This window comes from Gallinula chloropus (assembly GCF_964237585.1).
Source record: "Gallinula chloropus genome assembly, chromosome: 12".
NCBI classification, from domain to species: Eukaryota; Metazoa; Chordata; class Aves; order Gruiformes; family Rallidae; genus Gallinula; species Gallinula chloropus.
The window spans coordinates 11,788,116-11,800,493 of NC_140097.1; the positions used below are offsets into that span (position 1 = coordinate 11,788,116).

Here is a 12,378-nt window from a genome sequence, read left to right on the forward strand (position 1 = left end):
GGAACAAGAATTTAATTTAAGAAACTGAGTGTGTTTTGCCGGTGAGTTGTCAATTTAATACACTCACAGTGGTAACAAAGGCAAAGGTGTCTCCTCTTCATCTTCAAGCCCTTTTACATCTGGTTTAATAAGAACATTTTGCACTAGGAAAAAAACAAAACAAACCATGAACATTAGAAGAAAATTAAACCATATTCAATAGGCATTGTACTTCTTCAGACTTTCTCCAGGTTGAACCAAGCACGCAGTAGTATGGAAACAACTGTATCATGCAAGTCTTCAGAACACATTAGTATTAGTCAGTCCTACGAGGAGCTAGGAGCTGGACTCTCTGATCCTTATGGGCCACTTCCAACTCCAGAAATTCTATCATTCTAAGTACTCATGGCAATTTTGTTTAATATAATTACATACAATTGTCCCACTGATGACATTATAAAGAAGTTAGTCCCATGTTAAATTGTGTCTTTTTTAAGATGCATTTTAAAAAGTACTGTTCACCCACCAGAACAGTGATGAAACTGGCTCAGTTTCATGTATTATAAATGTAAATAAAAAAGACATCAATACATGATTTTAAGGGAGCGCCATTTCAAAATTCCAGTTCATGAATTTGTAAAGTCTAAAAAGCAAAGTAACTTGTATCAGTGATATCTTAAAATAGCTGATTATCTTGGCAGATATTTATTTTGAGTTTCCTTATGCATAGAAAGCAGCATCAGAAAACTTATGGATGTTCTTACGGATGAACAGCTTAAAAAAAAACTGTTGTTCCGGAGGAGGGGAAAAAACCCCAACTTGTACATAAAAGTTTCAGCTTTCTTTAGTAGAAAACAGCAATACACTCTTACATCAACTTAACTAAAAAGGTTAAAGACAATGTAATATGGTCATCAGCAATCAACTTTTTTCTCATCCAGCTGGTTAACTTTTTACTAGTTCAAATATAATCAGCAAGTTTTGCCTTAAATATTACAGCCTATACACATTTGATGAAGCAGAGAAAGAGAGATCAGTACTTCATTACAAAGATCAAGGCTGGCTGAAAGATCAATCTAGAAAAACTATTTTCAATAGGAAAAGATGGAAGAGCTTATAATATAGACATAAATAAATTAATAAAAGTACTGTGTAGTTTCTGATACTTACCCACATATCTTCTCATGCTTGTTTCATAATCCTTTATTATCTCCTCTAAAAGCTTTTCAGTTAACATCTCTCTGTCTTTGTCTTCCATAAGCGATGGTGGCACCAACTGGAGTATGGATACTAGCCACTGCTGCTGAATGGGCACCACTGGGTTGCTTTCCACACACTTCTTCATAAAGAGATAGTTTGTCTGAAACAACAACATTGTCAGAAGTTATGTAAGTATTTTTGCATTAAACTTGACAACAAAGTCTCTTTGCTCCCCGTGGCTGGAAAATTGTCTCCCTGTCTCAATGCTTAAATACAAAATATTGTACTTTTTAGTAAGGTGTTTTCCTTAGTTCTCTGCTGAAGTTTATGACTGACAATAAAGCAGTTCAAGGTCCATGTTACTGCTATTTGGACAAACATTTATCTGGCAAAAACTATGCACAGGTAATTGGGGTTTTTTGCCGAAGGAATAGGTATTTGTGCTTTTGATTGATAGCTTTGTTATAAACCAAAAAGGGGTCTGAAATCTCTGTGGTCTTCAGAATAAGTTTACCTAACATCAGCTAGGAAAAATACATGTTCCCCTAAGCTATTTAACATAAATATTTCAATGTAAATTTGAGTTTCAAGTGGCTTTCAGAGATTGGGTCCTATTTTAAAAGCTACACACAAATTCCAGGATTTATACATTGCTTCAAATCAGATGAACAATGTCAAAGACAGTTTTTTGAACAGGTTAAAGTACAATCTATGACCTCAGCTGAAGAAATCCAGAAGCCTGCTTTAACTAAGGTTTAGATCAAAACTTAAATTACTGATAAGCACACTTTGTATAATGAAAGACTACTTCCTGTCTGTTGGACCACAAGAAAAGATTCCTTTTTTGTTTCCTATTGCATTTTTCCCCAACAGAACTACTGAAAAAGCTTCTCCTGTTTAACCACCATTAATTCCACATAACATACTCGACACTTCTGAATAAAGACCATTCACTCTTCTAGTCTGAAAAAAAGCTGAAGAATTTAACTCACTCTTCGTTGTTTTTGCTCACTGTTCATCTGTATAAAAAAGGAACAGAAAATCCTAATGTATTAAGGACATGCAAACAACCCCTCCCCCCAAACAGAAATATAAAATTTAACAAATATTATCCCTAAACAAAGACTTTATACTGTAATATACAGGTATTAATTTAAATGGAACTACTCGAGCATATAAATACGTTTATGAATTACCAAGGATTGAGACAAGTGTCTTTAAGTAAATACTAGTAGTAAGAGGCATAAATGTCCCAATAACAAAGGATCAAACAGGCAATAGTTCAAATATTATAGAAATACTTCCTCACAGTGGAAGGGAGCTCCGGGATTGGGGGTACAGGATCTCTGTGGTATTTTTCTTCCATGGATGCATGATAGACTTTTAAAGCTCGATCAATTCTAATGTAAAACACAGAGTCAGAAGTGCAGAAAAACTACAAATAATATGTTAAAAATAATGCTATAATTTTAATTGATGTGGTCTATTTTGACATCCTTATCAGCTCTTTAATATCTAAAAACTAAGGCAGCCTTTTCATACTCTTTCCTTATATGAAGAGCCACATTTATCTTGACCACAATCACAATATATGCATGCCTCAATTCACCTCATCCAGTTGCCCAGAGCTCCTGTAAGGATTATATCTTACGTCTCCCCAGACAACGACAACAGATCTTGTCCAACTGTTTATGAAAAAAAAAAGTTAAAAAAAAGGAAAACAAACTGCAGAACAGAACTCCTAAAGCTGTTTAAGACAAGCTCTTTTGTACTGCCTGTGGCTAGAAACTGCTAAAAACTACCAGTTTTTTCTGCTAAAAAATACCAGAAAATTTTGAACAGTTAGTGTTGGCATACATGATGACCTTACACATTAAAACATTTCAGTCTATTTGGGATACACTCTGCATGTATGTTGCAAAGTGTATTTCAGCTTCATCTCAATATAACTGAGTTAAAAACTACCACGTGGAAGTCAGGCTGCCAATGTTAAGTGTACACTCAAACCATGGGACCTTACTTGAAAGACAATTCACTTTGTACAACAATGTAACAGAATCAATAGATCCCAGCAGAACATTCAGTGTTTGTCAGATAGCTGGTCAGCAGTCCCCTTGCTGGACAGTAACTTATCACTACAACATAGTTAGCATTTTCAGCACACTGAAGGGCTACATTCTAAAACCTACAATCTGCTACTGCAGGTACCATTGAAAGATCAGGATTAACTTTCCAAGAGCTAAATTTAAAAGACTTCTTGTTTATTAGATTTGCATTGTATCAGCATTTAAACTATTGAAAGAAAGGAAACATGTTTCTCTATTTCTAACCTCTATGTATCTTCTTCTAGAAGAATTATGCTTCCTATAAGAGATTGTTTCTACTGTTATAAAAAAAACCACAAAAAGAGAGAAAGAAAAAAGGCAAATCCTCCCTCACTTATCTTTGGCAAAAATCAAATTCCTCTTTGTGAGACATTCTTCTCAAACTTCTATTCTGCATCTTAGTTTTCTACTCTCTTCTAGCTCCATGAAGCCGATTAGCTGGGACACATACAGGTATCTTTACAGAAATAAACACCTGTAATATGTGGCCACTTACAAATTTAGCCACTGAAGTGGCATAACAATTACACAGGAATTAATTAAGTAACTGGTTGTCATCACCAGATCTAGTCACAACAAATGGAATCACTAAAAACCCACAACAAAAATAAAAATTGTATCAGTAACAATACACAAAATGTGTTAAATTAAAAGACTGTAATTACGTCTTTAATTTCTATTTCTTCTTCTGATAGCTGAAACTATTTTTTCTCTGGTTTTAATCCTATCAAATAGCATTAGATTTCCTTACTCTTTTAATCTTTTACATGAATATGCAAGTTGCTATATATTTCACCATAATACCACAAACAACACAACCTTAGCCTACATAATCCTCATGTTTATGCCAAGATAATCAACATGTCTAGGGATTCTTTTGTAAACTGCTGAAAAACAATGTAGGTATTTCAGGAATAAATTTATATAAAAATAAAAGATAGTAATTAAAAAAACTTTTCTTTTTCCATTAGGCCTATAAAAATTACATGAAAATAGCCTTTTCCTGTTGTCTTCCATTCTTTTTCTCCTTTGCAAATGAAAATCTCGAAAGACAATTTTATGGGCATTTACCAACCATCTTGTCAGCTGTGCTCCCCTGGCAATGGCACAGATCACTAAGCTCAGCAGCAAATGCATTAAGATAGTGACAAAGCAGCCTGTTAGAAGTAGACTAACGTTTGGATCATTCACACAAAAGCAAGCAAGTAATCCAGACTTTGATTCCCTTTGAAAAAGGTTTTCATAAGGAGAAAGGATTATTTTCACTCTATCATAAACTATGTTCAAAACGTGAAGGTCACTTTCCCCTCACAACTCACTCCAACAAACATACTTCAAGCAGATTTTGGATTCTGTAAAGAAAAAAAATCAGAGATTCCATCAAATGTTCTTCTATCATTAATGACTTTGGATGTGAAATGTTTAGCACTGCAATAGTGACATCCAAAAACACTAAAATGAACAAACACCATTGCTATTTCTCAGATGTCAAATGTGCAATGTTTCTTCAATTGGAATTTCAATATTTATTGAATTACATGAAACTCACAGTAACTGAATGAGCAACTTCTGCTGTTCGTTGCATCTTCGGTATGTCAGTATTTTGTTCTGTAACGGTGACACATCAGATGTGACTGACGAAGGTAAAACAGTGGGAAGAAACCAAGTTCTCAAAGTCCTTTTATTGGAAGGTGGTTGCTCTAAGCGTGACATCTAAAATCATAACAAAAACTAGATTGGAGAACACAATTAATCCCGTCCAGAAAGCAGTTTAACAGATGTGTGCGTTAACTTGAATTAACCTAAGGCATAAAATGAGGTGTAATAAAAATCTCGGTGTAAATGTCTAGCTTGTAGAACAGAAAAATACTGTAGATGCTAAAATAGCAAAGCTCCAGAGAGACTCTCTTCATATAGCCTGCACTAATAAAAAATGATGGTACAGTTCTATTAACTCAAGATTAGCACATTGCTTAAAAGTAAAATTCTATGACAAATCTGTTTAAGTACTAATCTGACAACTGTACTCTGGCAGACTGCACCTGACTGGTCCTGCACGTTTCCTGTTCTGGTGGTGCCTGTGACAGCATTGCTGTTTCTGTGGCTTCAGTGGGTGACTACATATACCTTTCTTATCTGGTCACTAAAACCAAGCTACTGCCTGGTTAAGTCCACCCATGCTAGGTAACATGGAACAAATTCAGGCAAGGGTGTCCTCTGAAGTTCTGGCGAAAAAAAAAAAATGCCTCAAAGCATCCTTGATACTTGGTGTCACTGTAAACATAAAGCTGCAGCAAGTCTTCAAATACACGATCCTAGAATTCTACTGAAGATAAACAATCTTCAAAGGAAAAGAATCAAAAGCAAAATGGCATCAACATACTCTTAACAACAAACGCATGCAAGCAAAATTATGAGAAAGTTCTTCTTTAGATAATCTTTACCACTGTTAAAAAGAGAAAAAGAGCAAGAAAAAAGTGCAAGAAAGCATTTATCTAAAATAGGACCCCATTCTCCTTTTTATGGGCCTCAAGGAAAAAAGAATTAAACTTATGTGCAAAGTCATTAAAAGTTCTATTTCTTATATGGAAACGTTAAACTGTATTGTCATCTTGTAAAGAGCAGTATAAAATTGATGACTATTCAGAAATAATTTTGCAATGTTGAAAGTCTTGTGGTGAACTTAACAGGCTGTTTGAGAACTGTCTTACACATAGTGTCAATAGACAGTAAGGATAGTGTTTTATGTATTTATCTAACGCAGAGCATGATTTAATTTCAACTGCCTGTCTGGAAACGTTTATTTAAGCTACAGGAACAAGTGCATCTAAATAGCAAGTAGTTGTCAGTATTTTGCTCTTATATGGCAGCAACTCTGGGCTCTTAAAATAATACTCACTTAGAGTATGGCAAGCTGTGCACCTCCAGAAACAAGATTTAGCTGAGAAAATGTGTCAGGAGTTAGCTGAGACAAAAGAGGCAAGCAAGGTTTTAATGGGGCTGAGGGGATGTGGCTAAACCCTGGCTTGTGAATAGATTCTCAATTAAAAGAATGCAATTTGATAAGGTGGTCATGAAATTCAAGCAAAGCAGAAGGGTTTTGCTTGTGACCACAGTTGTGGGTAGTTGGGCTGTGGAACAGGAGAGTGGAGACAGGTATGGGTTTGAAATAGGAATCCTGTTTTGGGGGTGGGATGGAGATGTGGAGCAGCTAAGTGAGTAACCACATTTAATGGCATTTAGCAACGAAAGTTTGATAAGTTTTCTGTCTATAAAGACAGAAAAATACAGAAAGAAAGAAAAAAAACTCTTCCTGTGTGACTGCATGGTAGGGGTACTCCTGGAAAAGCTATGCACAAATATGCACTTCAACAGGTTTGTAGAGGGGATCAGAAAGCCAAAGCTACCTCTGTAGTTAGCGGTATGTCCTAGAAATTAAGATGGGTGGGGTGTGGGCATCTAAAGAAACTCAGCTAAAGAGCCAAGATGCTGTTAGGTTCCCCTGGCTTCCCCTCAGCCCAGCGGAGCCCGGGACGCAGCCCCATCGATGCGGAGGACACAGACATCGCAGCATCAACTCCTCTGTGGGCCCCCGCCCCACAGAGGGCCGCCCCCCGCCCGCGCTGCCCTCACCTCTCCCGGAGCCGCGCTGCCGGGGAGCGCCGGGCAGGACGCCGGTATGGAGGCGGCTCAGGACAACAACGCGGTCGCCACGGAGCCGAGGGCGGGCGGCTGCCAGCGGAAGGGGCGAGGCGCCGTGAGCTTCTCCGACGACGGGAGAGGGAGTTTTCCGCGCGTCTCTCCCAGAACCGGCCTGCCAGTGCACAGCGCCGGCACCGCCCGCCCTACCGGGCGCCATCTCAGGTACCAGGTGCCGAGGCCGCCTCAGGCACCAGCTCAGCGCCCCTCGCACCTGCGGGCAGCGACCGCGCCCCGCGCAGCCCCCGCTGCTTTCCCGGCGGCGCCTTTAAGCCGGTCGCCTCAGCTCTCAGGGGCGGCTTTCCCCTTGCAAAGGAGCTGTGACTGCCTCGGTCCCTGACGTTAACGAGGGCCACCTGCCCAGAACAGCACTCTCGTACACTGCCCATTTATTCAGAGCAAGGGGCTGCTTGTGTTTGCTGCGCTTTGTGCGATCCAGGCTGATAATATACTCTCGTGATTTGAAAACAAACAACAAAACCCACTGAAAACTTGTGAAAATCTTACCTTAGATTCCCTAGTCTACCACATGGCTTAACACAGCCTAAACAGGTCAGAGTAAGTCTCTCTGCTCCGGTGTGCTGCCTGCACGGAGCAGATACAAACCTTCTTAGACCAGGTCACTGCAAGAACGCCTAAGAAGTTATAACGGCCTCACGCATCCGGTGGCGGCTGCTAAGCTTCTACGTTGTGTCAAAATAGAACTGTACATTTTAACCAATTCCAGAGGCTTACTGCACGCTTGCCTACATTAGGCAGAGAGACTTTAGAAGTCCAGTTTTGTGTCTCCGTGGGCAGAGCCCTACGAGCAGACTACATGAACGGCAGGTGCCGCTTTAGAGAGCCCCGAGCGCCTTCCGAACACGCGTCAGTAACCCGGGACTATCCACCCTGAAGTTTCCATTCAAGCACGGTACGTTTCCTCACGGAGAGAGAACAGCCCCAAGCCGTAGATATCACGATATTTATCATAAGCGGTTCGCACCCCTTCGTGCCGTACTGGGGAAAGCAGCCCCACCCCTCAGACAGCAGCTTGTCAGGCGGCCGCGAGAGCTCCCCTGAGAGGGGATGGCGGGGCGGAGGGAACGAGCCGCGCGGCTTCCCCTGCCGGTCTCGCTCGCACCGTACGGGCCGGCTCATCGCTGCGGGGCGGGGCCAGCGCGCGCGGGGGCGGTGCTTCAGTGAGGGCAAGGCGCTCGCGCTCCCGCCCGCCGCCACGCGGCTCACCCTCGCGCAGCTCCCCGCCCCCCGGGCGCGAGCTGGAGGCTGGGGAGTACCGCCCCGCCCTCCGGTGAGGGCGCGCGCGGCGCGTCGTGTCGTTTCCGGCCGCGCCTCTCGGAAGCGCGCGAGCGGCGGCGCCGGCTCCATGTGGCGCAGGCTGTGCTCCGCCCTCCGCAGGCTCCGCGGCTCCCCCGCCGCTGTCGTCGCTGGTGCCGGCCGCCCGCCCGGCGGCCGCGGCGCCATGGAGCGGGCCGAGGTGCGGTGCGTGCCGTCCGAGCCCAAGCTGAGCTTGCGGTTCGTGCTGCCCGACGGCAGCGCCAGGCACATGCAGCGGGACCAGGCGGAGCCGCTGGGCCGGGCGCTGGCCCGCATCGCCACCAACGCCGCCAAGGGCCGCGCCAAGGCGGGGAAGAAGAGCAAGAAGGCGCGGGCGGAGGACGGCCCGGCGGGGGAATCGGCGGAGGCGCCGCCGGCCGTGCGGCTCTTCTCCCACGACGGGGAGGCGGTAGCTGAGGAGGTGCCCAACGCGGCGGCCTGGCAGGACGGCGCCGTGCTGCAGATCGGAGAGGCGCGGTACCGCGTGGAGCGCAACGCGCCGGCGCTCACCGAGCTCCAGCTGCCGCGCTCGCTCATGGCCGGCTTCCCCGTCTGCCCCAAGGTGAGCGCCGAGTTCGCCGCCCCGCAGCACTGCCTCTTCCGCTGGTACCGCGAGCAGCGGCCCGGCGACGGCGCGGAGGAGGCGGCGGCGGGCGACGGGCCGGTGTGGGTAGAGGTGGAGGCCGCCGAGCGCGTCTTCACGCCGTCCAACGCGCTGGTGGGGCTGCGGCTGAAGCTGCGCTGCACGCCTGGGGACAGCGCGCAGCGCTACGGGCCGCCCCGCGAGGTGGAGAGCAGCGGCCCCGTGGAGGCCGGGCCCGGCGCCTGCACTTTCGACTCCCGGCACCTCTACACCAAGAAGGTCTGCGGCGAGGGCTCCGTTCGCGCCGTCTCCTACAACATCCTGGCCGACACCTACGCCCAGACGGAGTTCTCCCGCACCGTGCTCTACCCCTACTGCGCCCCGTACGCCCTGGAGCTCGACTACCGCCAGAACTTGCTCAAGAAGGAGCTGGCCGGATACAGCGCCGACCTCATCTGCTTGCAAGAAGTGGATAAGTCGGTCTTCGTGGACAGTTTGTCTCCAGCCCTAGACGCTTTTGGCCTCGAAGGACTATTCAGGATCAAGGAGAAGCAGCACGAAGGCCTGGCCACTTTCTACCGCAGGGACAAGTTCAGCCTCCTTAGCCAGCACGACATAACTTTCAGTGAAGCCCTGCTTTCGGATCCGCTGCACAAGGAGCTGTGTGATAAACTGGCCGAGTACCCCTTGGTGCAGGAGAAGGTGCTGCAGAGGTCATCTGTGCTGCAGGTACCAGCTTTTCTGTGCATTTTTCCTCTTTTCTCTTCCCACTGTCTCCAGGCAAGTGTAGCCAAGCCAGGTTTGTTGAGCATCAAACCACAGAAGAGAGGGAAAGGATTAACAGTCTGAGACAGAACAGTGGTGTGTTCTCTGTCAGCTAGGTTAGTGAACAGACTAGAAGAGCAGCTTTGGAACAAGAGCAAAGCATTGAGACTTTACTGAGCTGCATATGTGGAATACCAAAATTTGGTAATAAAGGTAAAATAACTCTGTTTTAAGATGAACATATCTGTTGAGAATCTGGGCCTGGTGTTGAGTCCTGGTTGATGGTATTGGCTGCCTAGTCTTTCATAACTTACTGTTGTGTGTCAGAATATATATTTGATAAGGCTTAAATCTTGTAAATCAATTGTAAATGAGGTGAAGCAAACCAGACATTTATGGACAAAACATCTGTCAAATAACTGGATGTAGTGGTAGTATTGGTAATACAGTGGATAGAACCCAGACCTTATATAGAAGATAAATACTCAACCTAAGAGCTGTTCTGTTCATCAGGTGTAAACATCAGATTCTTTGGATTGTCATAAAGGCATAAGTGAGCTATTGGATTTTTTAAAAAATATATAACTTCTCTTTAAGACTTGGCAAAACCTGCTTTTTCTCTTCAAGGTTTCAGTTCTTCAGTCTACAACTCATCCTTCCAGGAAAATTTGTGTAGCTAATACCCATCTGTACTGGCACCCAAAAGGTAACTTTTGTCATGTTTCTATATGTATATATGATAACTGGGTTTGTAAAGCTTTATACCCTTCCTAGGGAGAATAGATTTCCCCCTATGATTTTGTAGCTCTAACCTTTTCATCTGGAACTGAGAGTTTCTTGCCTCGTTTCCTATCTAGATGAATCAAGCCACGCTGCTAGATCAGATCTATTTTCCTTAAGATTGTTCTAGTCTGATTGGGAGTCAGTAAAAAACATGCTGAAAGCAAGGCAAAGACATGTTAACACACAGTTCACCCATAGACTGGACTGTAAAAATGCAGCAAACTTTGTGACTGGTAATGACTTCGCTGTCCTGCTGTACCTGGAGGAATTACATTGGGGCATCACCAAAAGGGCAAACAAATTGGGCTACAGAAGCTTTTATAAGAGATTATCCTCTTTTAATTTTGTTTTCTTTTAGTTCTGTGCCTCTCAGTTGTTTGGTTACTACAAACCAGAAAGCTTCTGTAATACGGGCGTTTGGGGTTCAGCATCCTTGTATGTGAGAGTTTAAATTAAAACACTGTCTGCATCTCTGCAGCTTTCCTAGTCACACCCTTCAAAGGCTTCTTTCTTTATGAAAACTATTGTAAAATCCAGTGCACAGAAAATAAAAAGTGAGATGACTGCTTCAGAACTATACATGAGAAACACTTACAAGAGAGACTTGCAGGATTGCCCCAAAGCTGCTGCGAAGTATTGGAAGTAACATGGCTTTGTATTTTCAGGTGGGAACATCCGTCTCGTCCAAATCGCTGTAGCCTTGTCCCACATCAGGCACGTAGCATGTGACTTGTATCCCAGCATACCAGTCATATTCTGTGGAGATTTTAATAGTACACCATCATCTGGAACTTACAGCTTTATTACCAGTGGTAGCATTGCTGAAGATCATGAAGACTGGGTCTCTAACGGAGAAGAAGAAAGGTGCAATATGCCTCTAAGCCATCCTTTCAAACTGCTAAGTGCTTATGGAGAACCTGCATATACAAACTATGTTGGTGGGTTTCATGGATGTCTAGACTATATTTTCATTGACAGAAATGCTCTAGAGGTTGAACAGGTCATTCCGTTGCCAAGTCATGAAGAAGTAACAACCCACCAGGCTTTGCCAAGTGTTTCACATCCTTCTGATCATATAGCACTAATATGTGACTTAAAGTGGAAATAGATCATCTCTCACATGGTGCTTTTTGGGGGTTTTCAAACAATAAATTTAATACACTGATGGGGAATTTACACCTTTGGCTTGTATGCTACAAAAAAAGTCATGACAATTACTGAAAAGTTCATCTTTAATGGTTCTACTGAACCTGTTGTATGTCACACGGTTCACAATACTTGTATGACATATTTTCCCTTCCCTTTTTTATATGCTAATAGGAAAAAGAAATATTTAAGATAAGGGATTTTGAAAATTGCATTATCACATACCTTTTTATAGGTGTTTTTAAAGGATTAGGAATTATTTTGTAAAAAAAACCCACATGAATTTAATTTCTTTATAAGACTTTATACAAACTGAGGCCTGCTTGATTCAGAACCAAACAAAGAACCCGAGGAAACCGTTTCAGCCAGTTCAGCCTTACCTGTAACCAGTGTAATGACGAGACAGAACTTCTCAAGCAAATTCAGAAATGGTTTTGAACCATTACTGTGCCCAGTTTTTTAAGTAAGTGGCATGAATAATACAGGTGTAGCTACTGCCTTCTGAAAAGATGTTCTTCAGTTGTCAGTGAACAGGCTTTCCGTGTTAAATTCAAGAGTATAATTGATTTGGAAGTATTTTGTTTGTCCACTTCCTATGGGTCATGGGTATGACTAGCTCCTGCTAAAACTGGACTACATATAGGTGGCATCTCCTTTGAACATTTGCTCCTTCCATTGTTTATAATCATTGGCAATATGAGAAACACTTGAGTTTAGAACAGCCCTCTCTGGGGGTGAGGGAGCTTTTGAACAGTGCACTGTTTTCAAAGGGGTTAATGATGTGGTGTGTTAAGTATCCAC

General features: G+C 43.3%; 2 protein-coding genes across 2 annotated transcripts in view; one reads left to right on the forward strand and one right to left on the reverse strand.

The window, feature by feature from the left end:
- DNAH12 (dynein axonemal heavy chain 12) overlaps nucleotides 1-2,198 on the reverse strand; it is a gene marked incomplete at both ends in the record, with an annotated part of 58,065 nt that extends 55,867 nt beyond the window's left edge. Inside the window, 3 exons of the mRNA XM_084269794.1 lie at nucleotides 68-143; nucleotides 1,150-1,339; nucleotides 2,172-2,198. Coding sequence (XP_084125920.1) covers nucleotides 68-143; nucleotides 1,150-1,339; nucleotides 2,172-2,198 — 293 coding nt within the window. The remainder of the gene's footprint in view (nucleotides 1-67; nucleotides 144-1,149; nucleotides 1,340-2,171) is intronic.
- Nucleotides 2,199-8,349: 6,151 nt separating this feature from the next.
- PDE12 (phosphodiesterase 12) lies at nucleotides 8,350-11,888 on the forward strand (the record flags this gene model as incomplete). The annotated part of the gene is made up of 3 exons (XM_084269478.1): nucleotides 8,350-9,612; nucleotides 10,276-10,354; nucleotides 11,097-11,888. 3 exons carry the CDS (start codon nucleotides 8,350-8,352, stop codon nucleotides 11,537-11,539), a joined length of 1,785 nt encoding a protein of 594 aa, XP_084125604.1. The 3' UTR covers nucleotides 11,540-11,888.
- Nucleotides 11,889-12,378: the final 490 nt, after the last annotated feature.